Source organism: Falco punctatus (genome assembly GCF_963210335.1).
Source record: "Falco punctatus genome assembly, chromosome: 11".
NCBI classification, from domain to species: domain Eukaryota; kingdom Metazoa; phylum Chordata; class Aves; order Falconiformes; family Falconidae; genus Falco; species Falco punctatus.
This window is the reverse complement of record NC_137591.1, coordinates 20748507-20771039: the sequence shown is the minus strand read 5'-3', so window position 1 is coordinate 20771039 and position 22533 is coordinate 20748507. Positions and strand designations below refer to the sequence as shown.

The 22533-nt window shown below is 38.9% G+C and overlaps 1 protein-coding gene across 1 annotated transcript in view; it reads left to right on the top strand.

Moving 5' to 3' along the window:
* Positions 1-22533, top strand: part of DPYD (dihydropyrimidine dehydrogenase) — a 367920-nt gene that overhangs the window by 249156 nt on the left and 96231 nt on the right. Inside the window, exons 17-18 of the mRNA XM_080407063.1 lie at positions 18922-19042; positions 19915-20034. Coding sequence (XP_080263189.1) covers positions 18922-19042; positions 19915-20034 — 241 coding nt within the window. The remainder of the gene's footprint in view (positions 1-18921; positions 19043-19914; positions 20035-22533) is intronic.

The following is a 22533-nucleotide window of genomic DNA, read 5'->3' as shown; positions in this document are numbered from 1 at the left end:
CATAAAGCAAGAAGAAGATTACATTATATATACATATATGTTTGTATAATAATAAAATTTCTCTCTTCCCCATACAATACGGATATTCTTTTGAATGTTTAATATCTACTACTCTGGCTAAAATATATTCTTGTGTTTTCTTAACTGTTTCGGCAAAATGAGAGCTCAGAAAATAATCTACTACTTTAGACAAATTAATAAAACAAACCATTTTTAGAGGGCCAGATCCTGAGGTTCTTCTCACAGTTGGCTAAAATTAAATTACAGTGGCTTTAAATGTAGTTTATTGAAGCAAAGGGTGAGGACAAACTGGATAAAATAATGACACATGCGATGAGATTCATCAGTAGCTCTTTGGGGGCTTTCACATGTGGTGGCCCCTGGAGCTCCCCATCGTTAGACAGAAAAGCGCTAGGAAGTATTTTGGCTCTACTCCTAATTTTTTTATATCCTGCCCCCCCCCCCCCTCCCCCCCCGCCCCCCCCGAGCTGAAGTCGAATAGGTCATGCATAGGTGATGTGGGGGAAGAAAAGGCTCAGATATGCCCTGGAAAAAAAAAAAAAAAAAAAAAAAAAAAAGAAAACAAACCCACTACTCAATATCTAGAAGTTAGGGCATGAGGTTTTGAGACAGAGCGGCTTTCCTGGTTGTACAGTGAAGCAGGTTTTCTTAAATCTGTTTGATAACATAATCCACATCTTCATAGGAAATTTTTTTAGGGATTAGGTCCCTTTTCATGCTTAAGCACATTAAATCCTCAGGAAACTACAGAAATTGCTGAGATGAAAAATAATGGCAGAAAAACATGTATATGTATTTTTACTATTTATAATGTCTATAATGTTCTGCCTTTGTGTTGTCATTGTTTAAAAAAAGAGGGAAAGGAAAGGTTAATTACACTGTCTACTTTTTCTCCTCATTTCAATTCCTATGGTGTGCCTAAGGGTAAGTGTAGAAATCTGGGAACATCAGATTTAGGTTTTTTCTCTATCCTATTTTGTTATCTAGTCTCAAACACTTCCACTGTTTTATACCCACCGTAAATTTAAAAAATTCCAGATATATCCAAATTATAAATAAATATAAAAAAAGGAATTGGTATTAAGCATGGCTGTTTATACTGAATTACAGTTCTCGGCTTTTATTTGATTTTAATTCCAAGTCATTAGTGCAGACACTGTGGTGCCCAAACAGCATAGCTAGCCAGAGGGTAATATTAAGAGGCATCTGTATTGCTGCCAATAAGTTACTTAAAGCTGGTTCTGTATAAAATGTCAATTATATTTACTAATGCTGATTAATGACAATAAAGTTAAGGTTTGTATTCTTTTGTAACAGTCTGCAACTGTATAAAAGTTGGATATCACTAAAAATCGTAATAGTGTTTCCAGCATTAGGTTTAACAGCACTAATGTGTGGATTTTCATTGAATCAGGTAACACAAGCTTACAAAACATTTAATAGTAAACATTAAGACAACACCGTGAACAACAGATTATTAAAAAATGATAGTATTGCTTTCCCACTATAGTTCATTACTGTAGTAATTATAGCATATTATTATGAAAATAATAAATCAACAACTGAGATAATAGCACTCAGATTTCAGCATCTAAGTTGTGGTGGTGTATTTGTGGTGCACTTCTTGTCTCTTCACTGGAAACTATGCAAAAATGTTCTGATTTTTTTCCCACTTAGCTTCTAAAAAGTGGCATTAAATATTCAGAACCGTTACTGCGATGCAAAATCAACAAATTTAAGCATTTGGCTTTGTGGTTTTGGTCAAAAAGTCAACAAGTCTCTCCAGCTGCGCTGGTAAGAATGAAAAAATAGTTGGATTTAGTCAGTAATCCGGGTTTTACTTTGCTTTCCTGCTAAATGTTGTGTCATCCTTTATTGTTATGAAACCTAGGTCTAGTAAATGTAGTGTGCATATACCTAGAATCTCTAGAATAAGACCGAGTAGGACAAGTGATGTCCAAAGTCTTCCAAAGTATCAGTAGGTCTCCTTGGCCTACTGGGAGTGAAAAACAACAGAGGGAAGAGAAGAGCACCTTACGGATGCTTCAAAAGTAGTAACAAAGATGCTGGAAGAGTAGCTACAAAGAAGGAAAGATGATTCTCTGCAGTGTCAGATGATACAGCAAGGGACAACAGCCACAAATTGCAGGCTGAACATTTCAGGTTGGGCATCAGGAAAAAAATTCACTAGGAAAGTGATGCAGTACAGGAATGTGTTGTCTAGTAGGGCTGTGTACTCAACATTTCTGGAGTTTTCAGGGCTCAGGCAGGCATAGTTTCATGGCCAGCTTCAATTGATTGTGGTGCTAGTCCCACTCAGAGCGGCAGCTTAGACTAGCTGCCCTCCAGAAGTCCACTGAGACAAACATTTCTGTGATTTTGTGGATTCACCCTGCTTAATTCCTATCCAAAGGTACTGCATTCTTTGTACCAGCAATAGGAAGTGAGTAGAATCATAGAATTCTTTAGGCTGGAAAAGATCTTTGAGATCATCAAGTCCAACTGTTCACCCAGGACTGCCAAGTCTATCACTAAACCATGTTCCCTAAGCACTGCATCTGCACGTTTTTTTAATACATTCCTCCAGGAATAGTGATTCCACCACCTCCCTGGGCAGCCTGTTCCAATGCCTGACCACCCTTTCAGTGAAGAACTTTTTCCTAATATCCAGTCTAAACCTGCCCTGGCACAACCTGAGGCAGTTTCCTCTTGTCCTGTCGCTGGCTACTTGAGAGAAGAGACTGACACCCACCTCCTTTCAGGTACTTGTAGAGAGCGGTAAGGTCTTCCCTGAGCCTCCTTTTCTCCAGGCTGAACAACCCCAGTTCCCTCAGCAGCTCTTCATAAGACTTCTTCTCTAGACCCTTCACCAGCCTCGCTGCTTTTCTTTGGACGCTCTCCAGCACCTCAACGTCTTTCTTGCAATCAGGGGCCCAAAACCGAACACAGTATTCAAGGTGCAGCCTCACCAGTGCCGAGTACAGGGGGACGATCACTTCCCTAGTCCCCCTGGCCACACTGTTTCTGGTACAAGCCAGGATCCTACTGGCCGCCTTGGCCACCTGGGCACACTGCTGGCTCATATTCAGCTGGCTTTCAGCCAGCACCCCCAGGTCCTTTTCCTCCAGACAGCTTTGCAGCCAGTCTTCCACAAGCCTGGAGCATTGTGTGGGGTTGTTGTGACCCAAGTGCAGGACCTGGCAGTTCTTTTTGTTGAACCCCATGCAACTGGCCTCGGCCCATGGGTTCAGCCTGTCCAGATCTCCCTGCAGAGCCTTCCTATCCTCAAGCAGATCAACACTTCCACCCAACTTGGTGTCGTCAGCAAACTTTCTGAGGGTGCGCTTGATCCTCTTGTCCAGATCATCAATAAAGACACTAAACAGGAGTGGCCCCAGTACTGGGCCCTGGGTAACACCACTTGTGACTGGTCACCAGCTGGATGTGACTCTATTTAGTACCACTTCTTTGGCTTGGCCATCCAGCCAGCTTTTAACCCAGCATAGTTATAATTTTAATCCACCCGTCCAAGCCATGATCAGCCAGTTTCTCCAGGAGAATGTTGTGGGACACGGTGTCAAAAGCTTTACTAAGGTCTGGGTAGACAGCATGCACAGCCTTTCCCTCATCCATTCAGCACGCTATCTTGTGGTAGAAGATCAGGATTATCAAGCAGGACCTGCCTTTCATAAACCCACGCTGGCTGGGCCTGATCCCCTGGTTGTCCTGCACATGCTGCGTGGTGACAGTTAGAATAATCTGCTCCATAACCTTCCCCACCACTGAGGTCAGGCTGATAAGCCTGTTGCTTCTCAAATCCTCCTTCCTGCCCTTCTTGTAGATGGACATCACACTGGCAAACCTCCAGTCTTCTGGGACCTCCCCAGTTTCCCAGGACTGTTGATAAATTATGGAGAGTGGCTTGGCAAACTCCTCTGCCAGCTCCCTCAGTACCCTCGGGTGGATCCCGTCCAGCCCCATAGACTTGTGCACATCTAACTGGAGCAGCAGGTCGCTAACCATTTCCTCCTGGTCTGCGGGACTCCATTCTGCTCCTCCTCATCCCTGTCTTCCAGCTCGGGGGTCCGAGTACCCAGAGGGAAGCTGGTCTGGCTGTTAAAAACCAAGGCAAAGAAAGCATTGGGTACCTCAGCTTTCCTCATCCTTTGTGGCAATGTTCCCCCCACAGCCAATAAAGGGTGCAGATTATCCTTGCCCCTCCTGTTTGGAATGTATTTCTGAAAACATTTTTGTTATCTTTTACTGCAGTGGCCAGCCTGGGTTCTAGCTGGGCTTTTGCCTCTAATCACCCTGTGTAACCTCGTGACATCCTTGTAGTCCTCCAGAGCTGCCTGCCCCTTCTTCCGAAGGTGGTAAACTCTCCTCCTTTCCCTGAGGTCCAGCCGGGCCAGTCTTCTCCCCTGCTGGCTCATCTTCTGGCACATGGGGACAGCCTGCTCCTGTGCCTTTAAGACTGCCTTCCTGAAGAATGTCCAGCTTTCCTGGACCCCTTGGCCCTTCAGAACTCTCTCCCAAGGGGCTCTGTGTCCACCAGGCTCTTAAATAGGCCAAAGTTGGCCCTCCGGAGGTCCCATGCAGCAGTTTTGCTGACCCCCCTCCTTACTTCTGCAAGAATCAAAAACTCTACCATCTTGTGATCGCTATGCCCAGGATGTTCTCTGACCACCACATCACCCACCAGTCCTTCCCTGTTTGTAAACAACAGTAGTAGTGGATAAAAAGAAGCAGAAGGACTCACTGTTCTCTTGGGGTAAGATGATCGGTATGTTAGGGAAATCTCAAGTTGAAAGCGACACATCAGTTCAATTTCCAGAGCACAGAGGATACTTCCATACTTTTTAAGAAAACCAGTCTTATATTCAAAGATCTCAGCCTAAGTGCAAGAACAGAGATTCTTTATGCCGGGGGTCCTCAAACTACGGCCTGCAGGCTGGATCCAGCCCCCCAGGGTCCTCAATCCGGCCCCCCAGGGTCCTCAATCCGCCCCCCGGTATTTACAGAACCCCCCTGCCCCCCCCGCCGGGGGCTGGGGGGGGAAACCAAGCAGCCGCAGATGACTGCCTGCCACTGCATCTGCGCACTGGCCCCCTGATTAAAAAGCTTGAGGACCCCTGCTTTATGCTATAAGCAAATATTTTAAAAGTTAATAACATCCTAGCTTACAAATATTTCTCATTAATTAGTCATACCTTCTAAACTCCCAAAAATAAAAAAAATCTTTGCTTATCTCAGCATTTAAGCTATAGGTTTGGGGGATCATTTGCTTTTTTTAGTTTATATTGAAGGAGTCACGTATGTGTCTCTTGTGAGCACTGAAATCCAGATCCTGGTAGCTTAACTATTCAGATCAAATGTAAGATGAACTTGCTTTGTGGTTCTTTTCTTACCTTTATTTTCATTTTACTTGAACTGTACTTGCTACAGCCTCTGTTGCTGGCTGTATTCACGTTTATTGCCTGCAATTAGGAGGCAAGTTTCATAAAAGCCCACATTGCCTCATTCAGAAGATGACAAATCTGTCAAAAACAAAAAGCCAAAGAACCCCACAGCCCTGGTTACTCTGCAAAGATGAGAACTGGCTGCATGGCTCAATTAGATTTGCCCTGCTGTACCTTGGAAATAGGAAAGATGAGGCTGCTTTTTAATTGAAGTGCACAGCATAGCATGCTAATTCGCTGTTGCTCTGCCAGCAAGGAGCTTGAAGTATTTTAAATAAATGATGCCCCAAACAGAATTTGATTATATCTGTGTTCATGTGGCATTCTACTATCAGCCGACAATAATATGCTGGTTAAGTATAATTCATTGAGTCCTGCAGGCAGTATTAGTTCTCTCTCTTCTCTTTTGGTATCAACAGATTAATGCAAAGTGCAGCAGGGTGGTGGTACACTGTGCTATAGCAGCAATGGGAACATTGTCACCCAAAATCCAGTACAAACCAGTATAACCAAAGTGAGGTTTGTGTTTGTGGTGGGGTTTCAAGATTTATATGTTGTTTTGTTCTCTTGCATTGACCACTTCAGTCCATTTTGGCTGGGATCTTAAGAAGGTAAGTCCTACCTGATCTCACTGTGTCTGTCAGTACCCTCTGTTGCTTTGGGGCATGTTTCAACCAAGTGACCTATTTCAGTCATGTTTCTCAGAGTTGAAACTATTTCAAATATACTAAATTTCTGTAAGTTTCATAGGACTAGGCAGCTGGGTAGGGGGGAGAAATTGTCTGCTACCCAAGCTGATAGATACGAACAGGAGCCTTAGTACAGCTGATGGAAAAGCTCAGGCAGATGCAGGAAATCCAATACCAAGGCGCAGTCCCCTCAGAAACAAGGATTCCTTGGCTCGGGTGGTGAGGTGTTACTCTGGATGTGCAGAGATGTGCTGCACTGGATTAGGGATGTGCAGGGACAAGGGGTGCTGCTGATTGTCTGCTCCAACTCCTGCAAATGTAGATCTACACACGCTTTTTTGCAGGCCAGGAGATGTGATTTCTGGGTTTACATTCCTGGCTCCCACGCTGATTGTAGCCACATGTCATCCTTTCTCATAGTTCAGTTTTGTTGTTTTAACCTCTTTGGATGATTTTTTCACCATCCTGTTTCATATGTGTCTCTTCCCTTTTTCTTTCCACTCCCTCCTCCTTTAAAATCCTCCTTATAAAGTTAATCCTTCCCTGAGTTGCTTTCGAAGTAACACTTTACTCGGGCTGTTTCTCTGGAAATCTGCACAGAAGCAGCTTGCTGACTGCGTGGTCCCTCCTGGGGTGGTGGCATCACTCACCTTCCTGCAGTACCCGAGGATTCATTTCCTTTTCTCTTGCCCTCACAGAATTCCAGTGTAATTAAATGTCGTGATTTAAATAGAGTGCTTCCATGTCTTTGGTTCCGTATGTCCTTTATGTGTTCAAGTATTCTATTTTTTTATAACATGTAAAAGGAGACAATACTTAATAATGAGGTATGATAGTTAATTGGTATTTTGTCATTAAGAATTCTGGTTTTCATATACTTGAGGAGAAATTAATTAAGATGCACAGTTTAATAAATTCATCATCAGAACACTATTCTGTAATTTTATATTGCAGTTTGACAACATTTAATGCACTATTATTGCTTTGAAAGATTTTTAATTGAATTACTCAATAGACAAAATGGAAAATAAAAAGGGATTATAAATAGGACAGTAACAGCACTACCAACTTGCTGAAACTTTTTAATGACAAGGTGTGCTGTTAATAAGGTTTTAAATACTGTTTATGTGTGGTGAATTTTTATTTACATATGGAAAGCATTCTCTACAGAATGGATTTTCTTAGAAAACGTAAAAGTGATTCTGTTTCCTTGAAATTCATGAAGATATAAAAGCAAATTGGGGATAACCTTATCTTCAGTCTCACTATGATGGAAGCGTTTCAGCTGGAATTCACATTATGGATGACAGATGTCACAAAGAAGGTCAATTTGGCCAAAGTATCAGTGACCTGCCACTGTTTAAAAATGAAACAAAAAGACTTGGGCTGTCTTAATGACACTTTAGTAGCCTAACTACAATGGAGTATATAGTGAGTGATTCCTGGAAAGGAAGAAAAGCATGATTTTCTTTTAAATCAAATGGCAACCTGTACTTATTCTTGAAATTGTATTTTAATGCACTGAGTTTTCAGAAAAGGGAGATGTAGAAAATTAGGGCAAGGATATTTCTATGGTCTGCATGGTTAAATGTTTTGGTTAAATGCTCAGATTCTGTGGACTGCCTTGCCTTTGGATATGTGGTTGTAGCATAAGGTATTGCAGTTGTTCATACTGATGATGTCTGGTAAGCAGGATTTATTGCAAAGGTAATGATCAGCAACAAGTATCTACGTGCAGGTAAAATATTTTAAGATTATTCATCTTGGTGCACAAAGTTAACTACGCAGTGCACATTAATAGCTTTCTCTTTCTATGGTTGCAGTTTTATGCTACCATTTCATAAAGTTAATTAACAGTGTGTTAACTAGTCTCTTCACTGCCTACACAAGAATTTTCAAGACTAGGTTCATACTTTTTTTAATTTTGCCTCACCTCCTAGTAAAGTTAGTCAGTGCACTGGGAGGCTTGTGAATTCAGGCCCATATGAAGATCATTTTAAAAGTGAGTGGGAAATACTTCTCAGAACATTGGTTTTAAATTCCTTAGTTTGGTTGTTTCAAATGTTTATGGTTTCCTCAATTATTTGGTATTTTCTGCCTCTTTATTATAGGAATGGACTGAGACCTTGCCTACCTGACCGCAAGAAAAAGCTATTTGTAGCTGCAGCAGTGATATATTCGAGTGCTATGCTTCCCTTTAAAATATTTAATGTATGGTGTAAACCTAATCAAACCTTTAGGCCTTCTAGCAGGTATCCTCTGCATGAGCTGAAGAGCTGAAATACAGTTTAATCGTGCTGTGTACCACTTTTTTTACAGTGATATTAGAAACATTATTTTGGTTGGATAGAAACAACACAGATGAAATATTTTGTTCTGTCAGGGGTAAAAAGGCATTTTTATTAGTTAACACTTTGCATATACCAACCCTGCTGGTAAATAAATCTTTCCATGTAGCATCTCCAAGAAGTTCATAAAATGGAAATGTGCAGTTTCATATTTTTCACTTGGAATGTTTAGGCACAATTAGTATCAGAACAAATAATTTGAATTGACAATCTGTGCTTCATCCTTTCAGGACAACTATTATAAACCTTTATTCTCACAACCAAAGAAGATAAAGGTTGTATCTGACTCCTTTAATGTTGCGTTAAAAACAATAGCTGTAAACAGCGATGCTACAGTTTTAACTAACTTACTCAATGAAACATAAAGAGAGCTTTTCCTGTCATATAAATATAACAATTTTTTAAAAAAAGCCTTAAAGTCAATTTTAAAAGTAGAAAGTTTTCTGACAGTGATGTTTTTCTTGTTGCTTAAGTTAACTTTTTAAGTTTTAAAAAAACAAAACCAAACCCCAAATTCGGAATAAGGAAAAACATTATGGTTTAACCACCTATACAGAGAGAGGACTCCGTTTTCAAATTCAATTGTTTTTCTTTTAGTGCTGGGGAGAAAACAAAAAGCTTTTGTGTGATCTGAAAAGGGAGTAATTGCTATAGCTGACCAAAGACAGCCACAAACCTTTCTAGTCTCAGTTGTGGTTGATCTTGACATCGCTGTTACTGTTGCTGTAACTCTCCACACAAATTTAAGTTATGTACTTTTGTCAGCTGGCCAATCAAAAGTTTCCAGCTCTTTTCCTGACCTTTCTTGATGTTGGTTATCTCTTCATTCATTAGGTGCTACATTATCAAAGAAGGGGTTTAGGAGTGCTGTGCTGCTAATAAGGTATCCAAAGTGGGTCTCCCACACAGCACCTTGATAAATGTATTCTTGAGTTTGGATACTGACCTATGTTAATATTGGCAGCTATTAGATGAGATATGTTAAAAAGCTTTGGAGTGGAGTGGTGGGGTTTTCTGGTTTGGGGATTTTTTTTAAAACATGCTGTTAAGCGTCATTCATTTGTGCAGCTCCAGTAGTGTACTACAATAAGGAAATGCAGTAACAATTTATTGTTCCCATTTTTTCCTTTGGAATAGAGTGAGGTGATTAAAGGCTATTTGTCTTATGCTTTTAACATCTTTCAAAGGTTCTAATTGTAGAGCTGGAGAAGTGAGAAATAGTGACTGTGATGCCAAATGAAAGTAAGAAAGAAAAGGGAGATGGGGATCAGCTAAAATTGAAATTCACTGAAATTCTGATTCTGTCAAAACCTTTTATGAGTCTTTTAAGTTTTATTTAGTTAAACACAAATTTAAAATTCCATTTTTTTATGAGCACCAATTGTTTTGGTTTGGTTTTTAGTTTTTTCAAAATAGTCTAACACTGAGAAGTAGGAACCACAGTAGTGTCATAGCATCATGTTGGCTTTTCTCAGTACCTGCTGTTATCTCCCCCAGTATAGACAGGGTCTCAGCACTGTGACTTCTCAGCTCAGCCATGACCAAAGCCTGGACCTAATCCAGAGTGACTTGATTTTTTCCAGAGACACATTGGTTATCACTGGAAAAAAGGGAGAATCTCAATTAGGCTCCCCCCAAGTGGAACTTGCAGTGACTAAGAAGAGCAACTGATCAAATCATGATACCGTGCCTGCAGCTTTACTTTAGAGTAATAAAGTCCTAGCATCTAAGAATGGAGGTAGATGGCAGGGGGGTTTAGTTCTTATAACTTACTACAGAAAATTAAAAAAAAAAAAAAAGTTGAATCAAGTCTCTAGGCTTTTGCTTAGATTTTTACTTCATCAAAAATATCTATAAGTTGGGTGTTATTACTCCCTATAAATACAAAAAAGAGATCAAAATAAAAAGTGTAAGTATAGCCTTTACATCGTCTTCAAGTAGTAATGTTTTTGCCTGAGTGGAAAGACTAACAAACAGATGGAATGTAGTCTGTAAAAGCTAATGGGAATTTTCCAAGCTATACTTCTACATCTTGATCTGCAGTATTTTGTAAGCTAAAATGTGCTTGTTCCACTGGTAGTACATGCTTAGTTATAAAAGCCATAAGATACCTCTTCAGTATAAAGTTACAGGTTTTATTCAAATTATAAAAAGAATACTGTACTATGTAGAAATAACATAAATGTCTTAATTTACCTGGTAGACTTCTTTTAAGAGATTTTTTTTTTTTAAAGAAAAGAGCATTTTAGAGTATGTAAGAAAGTGGAAAATAAGTATATCCCTGAATTAAACCAGTGAGCAACAGTCACAGTACATATTGTTGCTATGGTAGTGTAGCTAAATGGTAGCTATGTGGACCTTGCTTAATTCTTCTCATATGAATCTCTAATCTTTTAGAAATTCTTCCCAAAAAAGCCCCTAGAAGCTCTCTTCATATTGAAAAGACCTCTTGTTTCAAAGTGCAAGTTAATTAACAAAAGCTGAAGGCCTAAACAGGATCGAAACATTTTGATCCTCCCAGAACAAGATATGAAATTATCCATTTATGGATGTTTTTGAATTTTTATCCTGAATAGAATTTTCCTGTACTATTTTATTGCAGATGTCTAATGAGATTTTGAAGCCTTTTTTTTTTCTTTTCTTTTTTTCTAAACAACTGGAAAAGACTTCCACTACCTTCAGTATGCTTTGGATCTCACTCCAAAAGGCTATACAGTATTGACTGAAAAAGAGTCCTGAATGCACATACTGTCATTATCTCTAAAAGTTTATTTTGTGGCATTGGTTTCACATCACATCATATCATAGATTCTAGCCAGAAGGATATAAGCTCTCATCTAGCAGCTACATTTTTGTGGGGTTGACCAGGCTGACCCAAAGCCTCTGAAGTAATTTAGGCATTTTTTAAAATTTTTCCTAATATGTATAGATAGCTTCACATACAACTGTGAAAACTGTTATTCCTGCCTTAGGTTAAACTGCCTCGTTTCTTTCTTTTTGACAGCTGTGGTCAATAGATGTTGACCAAAAGCTGTCAGATTTCCTGAGAAATGAGGAAGCATTTTCTACTCCAGATGAGGAGGAGAGATTTATTTGTCTCCTATCGTGGGAAATCCTTCCCTTAATTTGACAGGCTTTAAAAAAATTGTTAGATTTAATTAATTTTGAAATGGGACAAATGAACAACTTAAACTGCCCCTTTCCAGGATGTGAGAAGACAGTAAAATTATCCATAGATTCAGAAATAGTGTCTCTTTTGCTATAGTGATTGACTGCAATTCTATATTTAGCTACTGTGGAAAATTTAGGTAGGTTTAGAGATAGACAGTTTTTATGAAGGCAATGTTGGACATCTCATAGGAGGAGGGAGAAAAGATGGCTGCGGAAAAGTGCAATAGTAATTAAAAAAAAAGACAAATGCTGAAGATACTGATTTCCAATGTTTAAAGCTGAAATTCCCATACTTTTACTTTTTTTTCACTTTTGAAGGACTAGCAAAAGAGTAGCTCTTCACACGCAACAGAAATTTTCATTATTTTTTTGTAAATTCTGGTTTCCTAGTGTATTTCTGGATCCATGTTTGATCTGGAGCAGAAATACATGACAGACAACTAACAGCTTAGCAGGCTCACAGTTCCTCAGAACATCTGTGGGATCTCTGTAAAAGATGCAGATCCAGACCTACATGCTGAGCTGGTGGAGTGGATTGAATAGCTTAGGAATCTATAGAAATGATCATTACTCACTTTCTGAAGCTGCTTCAAATGTATCTTGCCCCTGCCTGCCCACACTGCAGGTCGTGGCAGGTGGTGCTGCTGTAATGTTGATGAGGAAAGGGTAGCATGGCCCGGAAGGTCTGCCTGTTGCATGGAGGTTATCTGCAGGCAATGAAAGTTTCTTTTCTCCTTTCTTGTTTTTCAGATGAGAGTGCATTCAAGTCCTTGTGGGCTCTTAGACAGCAATTTGACTGAGGATAGGTTTAACTTTTCCCTTGTAAACTATTACTGATTGATACAGTAAAGTGAGAATAGTACATTAATTAAATGGAAAAGTTTAATCTTGCAAATTCTCAGTTATAAATTTTTTCTTAGGCTACATAATTTCTGAACATAAAAGCACCCCCTCCTTTTTCCCATAGCTATCCATGCTATTTTGGAAAACATATCTACTGTGCAGAATGAGAAAGTTAACGTGGAACATTTTTTCATGTAAAAAAAAAATTCTCCAGTGGTAATAGATGTAAGGGAGCTGCAAGATTTTTTTTCTGAAGAGCCTGTGCAGAAAGAAAATCTGTCACTAGAAGAATGCATTGATGAGGGACTCTTGGTGCCACTTGCCTACTAACCATATGTAAGAAAACCTATGACAATGTCATGTGGGTTAATACAAAGAAAATAAGACTTCTGTAGCTTCGTATCAGGATTTAAAATTGCAAACATGTTGACATAGTGTATGGTTTATCCATGGAACTCATTGGCAAGAGGTAGATATAAGAATAGTTTTGTGGCCATCAAAAGCTTGAGCTGTATGAGAAAGACAGACTTTACACTTGCATTAAATAGAATAAAATATTTTATTTCTGCAACTTTTTTGTTTAAGTCATTTTAGTCAGTGATAGATGCGATTTAAAGACTTTACGTGCAAGGTCCTAACAGATCTTGCAACATTCTAGAACTTCCCATCATCACAGTCAGGATAATAGACTTGCACAAATCATCAGCATGACCTGTAATGATAACTCCAGTAGCCCTATGTAAGCAAGCCTTCATGCATGTGTAAAATCAGGTTCTGTCTGAGAAGAGTTATGTTTTTATACTTTCCACAACTGCAAAGGTCCTTACCCTGTTCTTAGTGAGGCAAAACTGCCACCATTATAGTAATTAGGGATGGACTGAAGATTGCGTGGTATGGTCCATTTTCTGTAACACTAATTAGATGAGATCAGCTAATGTGCTCCACTGAGTGGTAACCTTCCTTCTGGAGTTCTTGGGGAAAATTTTTGTAACAGGTTTATTTTTATAACATCTTACAGACAGACATTTGTATTCTTTATATATACACACATGCATATGTACATACACTCACACATATGTGTTTCCCAAAGACTGTTTGCATAGTTCAGGAAAGCATGTTTGTTACCCTTTCTATATTTTGCATTATTCAAATACTCTGAAAAACAGATTAAATTCAAGTATTAAAAATATTTATTTTGTTAGTGTGACAAGTATCTCATAGTTTAAGGCATTCTGTATAATCGAGTGCAGTTTTCTGCCAGATACACCTTTCCAGATTCTTACGCAGAGGACTTACCAAAAACTAGGCACCAAAGCAAGGTGAGTTAGGAGGTACACTGCAGTCTGTCTTGGCTCTCCTCTCTCCATTTATTAAACAGGTACAATAGCACTTCCCTACGCAGAGAGGTGTTCTGGATACAGTATAAAGATCGTGCAGTAACAGGATAGTGTACAAATGAGGACCCTGCAAGAACACTGAAAATAGGTCCTAGTAAAAATTTCTGAAATTTCAGAAAATCTACAGCCAGACATTTCTGTGGTAATCTCTTCATGGTTTTGTTTCTTTCCATGAAACACAAGGAGAGGTGACCTACTCTATGCATAGTATTTTCACACTCCTTTTTAAATATGCAGGATCTATCTGCCTTGGGGGTGATAGGACGTGGGATTCATCTCATTACCAATGCCAAATGCAATCAGTAGACAACTTGCTGCTTTAATTTCTGAGGACTTATTCTTATAGTTATGGTTGTAGTTAAGCTTATCATGTGATCATTTAGAAAAAAAGGTGAATAGTTGTTTTTCCTCTAGTATATCTACCCATTGGCAATGAGTAGTTAGGATTAAAAGCTCCATCTAGCCCAAGGCTATAATGAATATTCAGGAAAAATGGTTCTGTACTGCTGCTTAGGGAAGTAAAAAGACAGCCCCTGTAACGTTCAAATCTCCTGTGCCTTTGGAATAAACAAGCAATATTAGATTAAGAACAGGAAGACAGAAGACACGCTGATGTACATCTCATACCAAAAGAGGCTTTATATGGTATTACATTACCAACAGATTCCTGTAGGTATAGTGCATGAATCAATATTATGTTTTAGTTGATGATAATTTCACCATGCTTTTATTTAGATGGTGTTTGTTTAAAAAAAAATAAAATACAGCAGATAAATGAAGTGTGCTACCAATGGATGTTACAGTCCATTGAAACATTTGTTCATTCTTCTGGATTGACACACAGAGCAAAATTATGCTACACATTCTGTAACAATCACACTGTATCATCATTAATGAGAGAACCAACAAACCTAGTTATGTGTGATTGAAGAAGATAATTTATAGCAGCATGGTAGACTTTGATCCAAAGGCGTTAAAATCCTGTACTGCATTAAGCAGAATAATATTTTAGTTAGTTCATGTTGTTGGTTTTGCAAATGTAAATGCCCAGCTGTTTTTACAGCTAATAACATTTTACATATCAAGCCATTTAGAAAATATTCTATCAACCACGTTATCAATGATAAAAGCTGCAGGCACTTTCATGAAGTTGGATTTGGTTAAAAAAATATATTTATGTTGTATTAGCAGTGACAGGTATTTTTTGTAATGTGATTTATGGGCCTCAAGAGTCATTCTTTTACAAGTTATGTGCTCATTTTTGAATGTTTTATAAATCTGATCTCTGCTAAGAATTAGTAAATGCAATTTGTAAATTGGGGTCAGTCTTTCAGAAATCCAAGTAGATGGGAGACCCTGAATCAGCAAAATGAATTAGGCAAAATGAAGCCTGTCCATAGCCTCTTTAAAGCCAGTTTTTGCTATAAGGCTGCTCACCTAGTTACATTTGCACTTGAGTTTAAAACTTTGCTGAGTATAATAAATTAATAGTCTCAGAAATCTTGAGTTTTGAACTGCATTTCAAATTGGCATAATTTCTTTAGTCAGTGATTACACTCAGGAGTGAGTTCTCGATTACTAATCACTCAAATCTTTCTTGAAAGTAGTGATCTTGTGTGACCTCTGCAAATTGTTCTCAGTGCAAAGGTAAACTTCTATGGAGAGACAGTACACCATCCAGTAAACTTACCCTGGATTCTATAACTGTAGTTCATTCATTTCATATGAAAATTAGCTGTCCAGTGACATTAATATCTTCTGTTTTCAACCACCTGATGTCTCATGATGCATTTTTCTATGTTCTCTGTGCAGATATATTAGGAAATCATGTATTTTATAAATGAGTGAATAACTTAAAAATCTAAAGAAGAAAATGATATGACAGATAAAAACAGGCGGGGATATTATCCCTCTTTGAGAATATGTTAGTTGTCTGTAGAGCATGAAAGCTCTGGTATTCTCATGCAGTAACTTCATGGCATGGAAATCCCTCTGGCAGCAGGAAATCTCAGGCAATTGGTGGCTGTGGCCACTGGACACTTGCGATGTGGCTACAGCAAGGAGAGAGAGGACAGGCTCAGCTGGCTCCCTGGTGTTGGCTGCTGCACCAGGAGGAGGCAGAGCAGAGGGAGGAGGAGGGAGGTGGATCAGCTGGATGCTCCAGTACAGCTACACTGTAGGACACACTAAAAAGGGAAGCATCAAGCTCTGTCATGTGTGTTTTGGGGGTGGCATAAGGGTAAACAGCAAATTTTTTTTAAGGTATGCGGCATTATGATACTTATTTAATGACCAAATGGATTAGTTAAAAGATTACAGGAAAAAAATCAGCTTTAGAAATAATTGTTTCAATCCAAAAATGTCAAATTGAATGGAAATTCTAATTTTTTGTGTAAAATTCAACACTTTCCTGGATCCTGTCAGTGACTGTCTCACTATGCAGCAAAACACCGTGCTAACTTTTTTCATTTTTTACATGTTTCCTCACTAAACATTTCTGTTTTCCTCCTTTTAATATTAAGTGAAGTCAAAGATTTCACCTCCTTCAGTTGAGTTTTCAATTTATTTTCCTATTAAGTTACCTGTGGTTTTATGGGTACTGAAAATGGGCAGCTTTCCAAGATTGATACAAGTGAGCTTTTCAAAAGGGCTTTGTCTAAACATGTGCTGTACAATCAGATATTTAAACTGTTTACTAGCTTGGGAAATTGAAGACCCTTCCATTGCATTCATTGAATTAATCTTGTTATGGGAAAAGCAGAACTGATGGAAAATGAAGGTCTTTACTTACTTTGGGGGGAAAAAAAAGGTAAAATTATTATTTATTAAGAAAGACAAACTAGTTAAATTGTCTTAGGTAGGATAGCAATTGGGGCTGTATGAATAAAAGAGATCTCCCAATAAATTATTCTATGTGGATTAAGATAATTGTATGTTTTTAAAGCCTTAGTGTGTGTTGGAGTAAGAATTTTTATGGCAGCACTGTAAGCATGACGAAGTCAGTATAATGAGTTATGTGGTGCCAACATCCTGAACATTATTACAGGGATTTCTAAGGAGAAGAATTAACATAAAGGATATACAATTCATGTCTTCTAGAAGGTCTCTCATTTCTGTGTTGGGCCTCAAGGAAATTCAAAACAGAAATGAAAGTCAAAGATGCAACTACTTCCATACTGCCAGTGCAGCGTTCATACATATTTCATGGCAGCTGCATGGGCGGGGAGATCACCATTTTTATTGGAATGGCACAGCGAAGTCTCAGGGTTTTACTATTCATGTCAAGCACTGTGTACTTTCTAGGAACACAGCCTGTGGCATTTTTTGTTTGTATTTAACCATTGGTGTAAAAAGGAAAAACCAAGGAGATATTTCCTGTGCGTTCACTAGACTGACAACCTTGGTGTCCATAGGATTGTTTTAAACTAAGCTTCATTTAGTTGTTGCTTAAACTAAGCTTCATCCTATTTTCAGTTAGTACACAGCAATGCAGCTTTCTGAGTTTTTACAATATCCAAATGGGAGAAAATTATTCGTATATGACAGACTTAATTATCTGAGAGAGTGATAAAGATTTAGTAAATGTAAATAATTGCTGCAGTACCAATTAGCCTACCCACAGGTTATACTTGCACTAAATCTTGTAAAAGCACCGTTCAATTTTTAACCAGATCACGCACTGTGTTTGGCATGGTTTAACCCCAGCCAGCAACTGAGCCCCATGCAGCCACTTGCTCACTCCCCCCACCCCAGAGGGATGGAGAGGGGAATCAGGAAAAAGCTAAAATTGTGGCTCGAGATAAGAACAATTTAATAATTAAAATATAATATTATTACAATAATAATAACAACAATTGTAATGTGAAGGAGAGAGAAGTAGAGAGGAGTAAAATACAAAATATAAGTGATGCACAACACAACTGCTCACTGCCTGCTGACCGGTGCCCAGCCAGACCCCAGCAGCCGTCGGGCAGGCCCTGGCCAGCTCCCCCAGCTGTATATACCCAGCGTGATGTTCTATGGTATGGAATGTCCCTTTGGCTAGTTCGGGTCAGCTGTCCTGGCTGTGTCCCCTCCCAGCTTCCCGTGCCCCTCCAGCCCTCTCGCTGGCAGGGCCTGAGAAACTGAGAAGTCCTTGACTTAGTGTAAACATCACCCAGCAGCAACTGAGACCATCAGTGTGTTATCAACACCTTATACTAAATCCAAACACAGCCTGCACCAACTACTAAGAAGAAAATTAACTCTGTCCTAGCTGAAACCAGGACAATGTTTTACGTGCACCAGTATTGCAAATTTTAAGGTATTTGTTGAAGAACATTATCAATAGCCAACAGAACAAAACAGTAACCCATACTCTGAGCATTATGTTTAACAATAACCACTGCATGTGCCAGATGCAGAATGTTAGTTCCACTGAGCTGTTTTCAATAGAAATGATAGTTGATTACTGTCTACATGAGACGTATTCCATAAGGGAAGCAAATGCCTGGAAATCGGTAGAAGCCAAGGCTTGAAGATTTCGATTTCTGGCTTTAACAGAGAAGATTTTGATCTTTCATTTACACCATGGCCATCCCAAATTACTCTTTGAAGTCAGAAGAGAGTTCAGAAACGCTGAATTGCATTCTGATAGCCCTGCAACCTCAACTCATCCTTGTTTTTAAAATAAATGGGTAAAGAAAGTCTCTGTCATCCAAAATTATGTTTTTCCCTGTCTGTGAAGGGAACGTTTTGTGATCTCTTTGTCTTTTGGGGGAAAAAAAAAAAAGTGCAAATTTTTCTTTTTCCATGAACTGACCTTTCTGTAATGGATTTGCAGCTACTTGGTGTGTCTGAAATAAATTAACTAATGAGTTGTTGTCCAGTCCTGATGTGTAATATCACAAAATCGCAATATAGCCATTATAGCAAAGTTTTCTATTTCCTTGATATACCTTTTGTTCGTATTACTTTTAATTATGTTTTATATTTATCTGACCTATTTGAACAGGATCCAGAACTGGTACGGAACATCTGTCGCTGGGTTAGACAAGCTGTTCAGATTCCTTTCTTTGCCAAGCTGACCCCAAATGTCACTGATATTGTGAATATTGCAATGGCTGCACAGGAAGGTAACCGACTCCAGTGCACAAGCTGTGCAGATTTACTAATTTACAGAGTGGGGTAACGTAGGGGAGTTGCTGGAATAATAAAAAATATCAACAGAAACTAATATGAAAATAGTTCATTTGATGTATTTAGAATAAACACGGTGATCAATTTTTGTCCGTTCTTCTAGAATATAGTGATATATGAAGAGAAGTATATGAGACTGTTAACAGTAAATCATGTTTGTGTGTTTCTATGCACACTCCTATTTTTATCATATTTATGCGTTTGTTATGCACTGTAAATTCCCCTGTTCCTATGTTTAGTAGTTAAAATTATGTGTGTGTCCTGAGAAAATGGAAATACACCATTTGAAGGTGTGTGTGTGTATTTATTTATTTCCGTATAACTTAAAATACAACATGGCAGGAAATTAAGTTTGCAAGTAGGTGTATGCATCCATCACTTAGAATCGTGGTCATAATTTCTCTGTTGCTTCATTTCATCTGGCTCCTCACAAGCTTGGAGAAGCTGACCCAATGCTGGGGTACCTCCAGGTGTTGAACGACCACTGTAGCAGGTTCTGTCCCACACAGCTGAAGGGCAGAGATCTGCCTGTCAGCCCCAATGTTTCCCATGTGCTGTCTTATAGCCCTTGCAGCTCTTTCAAGTGATGCAGCCTGCCTTGAAGCTAGTGTTAAATTTGTCAGCCCAGGATTGGTCTTAAGGACCCTTCTGTGCATCCCTTTACAGTTTGTTGCTTCCTGTTTTCAGCTGTTTATTTGCATTTCTAGTTATTTCACAGTTTCACAGGTATTTTTTTATTGTTGCATTTTTCCTCTCCTGTTCTTATACACATGATTTAACAAAAAGTGACTGACCTTTTATTTCACAGGTGGTGCAGATGGTGTTACAGCCACCAACACTGTGTCAGGACTGATGGGACTGAAAGCAGACAGCACACCTTGGCCGGCAGTTGGTAGAGGACTGAGGACCACATATGGTGGCATGTCAGGTAGGTGTTGCCCTTTTTGATGCATGGTGCTTCCTTTGAGGCTTTCAAAACATCAGGAGGTCCTTGTAGTGGGCTAGAATATCATGTCTGCAGTCGCACTGAGTCCTTAAAGCTCACTGCTGGTCAGTGTTTCTAATAGTCATGACAGATGGAACAGATTAAGTGTGAAGGCTCTTGGGTTGCCCTTTCCTTAATAGTAAAGCGCCGCATCAGAATACTGTGATGGGGTCACTGGAGAGGGAAGGAAATCTCATCTCTCGTGACCCTCGCTTTTCCTCAAATTTTTCATTCTGTCACAATTGTCAGGCCCCGCGTTAGACAGAGGCTAATGAAAGGGCATCGCAGGGGGAAATATCAACAATCCAAATGCAGTGTATGTTTCATAGCCTGAACTCCAGCCTTCCTTCCTCCTTCCCCCTGAGCACACCTCTTCCAAGGAGGTTATTTCCTCCTCTTCCCACTGTAGTCAAAATGATAGACTGTATTAGGCAAATATATGCGTATTTTTGTAGCCTATTCCTTGAGATATATAAGAATATCTTGTGTAGGCCATATTTCCAAGTCCTGCTTCACAGTTTAATTTTAAAACCAGCAGCAAAACTTTTACACTCCAGTTCAGTGCCTGTGCACACTAATATATTAATCTATTGACCCTGTGCACTCTGTTGCTGTGACAACATGAACTTGACCCTGCAAAGACAATACTGAGAGCTTCTTGACTTTACTGGTATGGAGATTAGTCTCCTTGGTGATAGAGGTAGCAGTAAATATACATAACAGAAGTAATAGCATCCTCCTGATTGAGTCAAACAGTATTTTATCAGACCCGCCTCCTACCTCACCCCAAAAACGTAATGAGAGGAGACCAGACAGGCAAAAAATGCTTTATTTTATGCGACTGGTGTTACCCTTAGAGAACCATAAGAAATGTAGCACAAGATAACTTCTAAACAAACTTTAGTTGAGACGAATGTATTTGGTGGAAAATTGACTTACTGCCTTAGATAACTACATGGAATTTTTTTAGAGAACATTGAAAAGTAAGGAAATGATAACAATCAGAAAAAATCCTTATGCCTGTTGCATAATGATTATTTCACAGTGACAGTCCAATAAGATGTTATATTTCTATATTATGCAAAATGGGAAGAAGAGGGGAACAAGAAGAGAACAGCTACAGCTCATTTCAATTTCTCTAGCCTGCCATGTTGACAGGAAAAGAATAAAGGAGGTCACACTGGGTGCTGTGCATTAAAAATTAATAAAAGAACTATTGCAGTAGTATTTTATATAAGTAACACCATTCACATTTTCTCATTTAAGTTGCAATTTCTGAATATTCCTTCCTACCATAAGTCTGTCTAATAAAATCTATAAAATGACTGCATTATAAAAAGTGTGTCTCTTAAGTCACAAATTTGAAACATGTATGTAGTGTAAATTGCAGTGGCACCTGTATGCTCAGCTATGAGGGCAAACGTACTGGCATTTCTCTGGTTTATAATTCTGTTATAAGTGGGAGCTGAGGAAAAGTTCTTTGTTTATTTTATTTTATTTTATATATATATATATATATGTCTGCATATGTGTAAGTATAAAAATGTAATTTTTTCCCTGAAGTTTTACATGTATCTACATGAGGTAGAAAATTTCATTTTAGGATGCACCATTGTCTATGATGTAAATCTAGTTATTTTAAAAATATGAAAACCACTGGAAGTGTGTTCAATTTATTATGTCTTGAAACAGCATAGTGTTGCAGACAAATATATATATAAAGGTTTCTTGGTGATAATTGGCAGCACTAGGTCCCAATCCCACAACTCACTGCGCAAAAGAAAGCCACAGAGCCAATAAAGTCAATAGGCTCTGCAACATATTGCAATACTTTCTGCTCAGCGATCAGGGTATAGTGGTATACAAATTTACAAAAGCTGGAAAGCAATTTTAAATCAAGAGAGCTAGCATGCTTACAAGAAGAAAAAAAAAAATGGGAGAGCGTGTTGTCTTGTCAGAGCAAGGGGCAGGGTGGCCATACTTCTGAGGTCGGTTCCCAGCCGTGCCAGGGCTGAGACACGTGGATTGCAGCCAGACACTTGACCTTTCCATGCTTTTATTTCTTCTGTCTGTGAAATGGCAGTAACACCACTTATATGCCGACAGGCTTCTTGGGCAGTGCTCTGTAGTCCTGGCAAGAAAGTTGCTTCATAGTGTAAAGTATTAGTTTTCTGGTTTGATGTGCTTAAACTTCTTGTTCTATTTTATTATCTGGTAGAGTCAATTTTTGTTGTTTTTTCAAATCATTCCTCTCAAGAGAGAATTCATTTTTCAAGTGAGAGCACTATTACAGAAGCAGTAAGTCTGGTCCATTTTCCCTGTATTTTACCAAAGCACAGCTGGTTTATGATGTTCACAAGTGCACAAGCCTAGAGCAGATAACAGTGCATTGCCAAGCTGTATCTTGCTTTCTGGATTATTTCCAGTGGCACAGATTTTAGT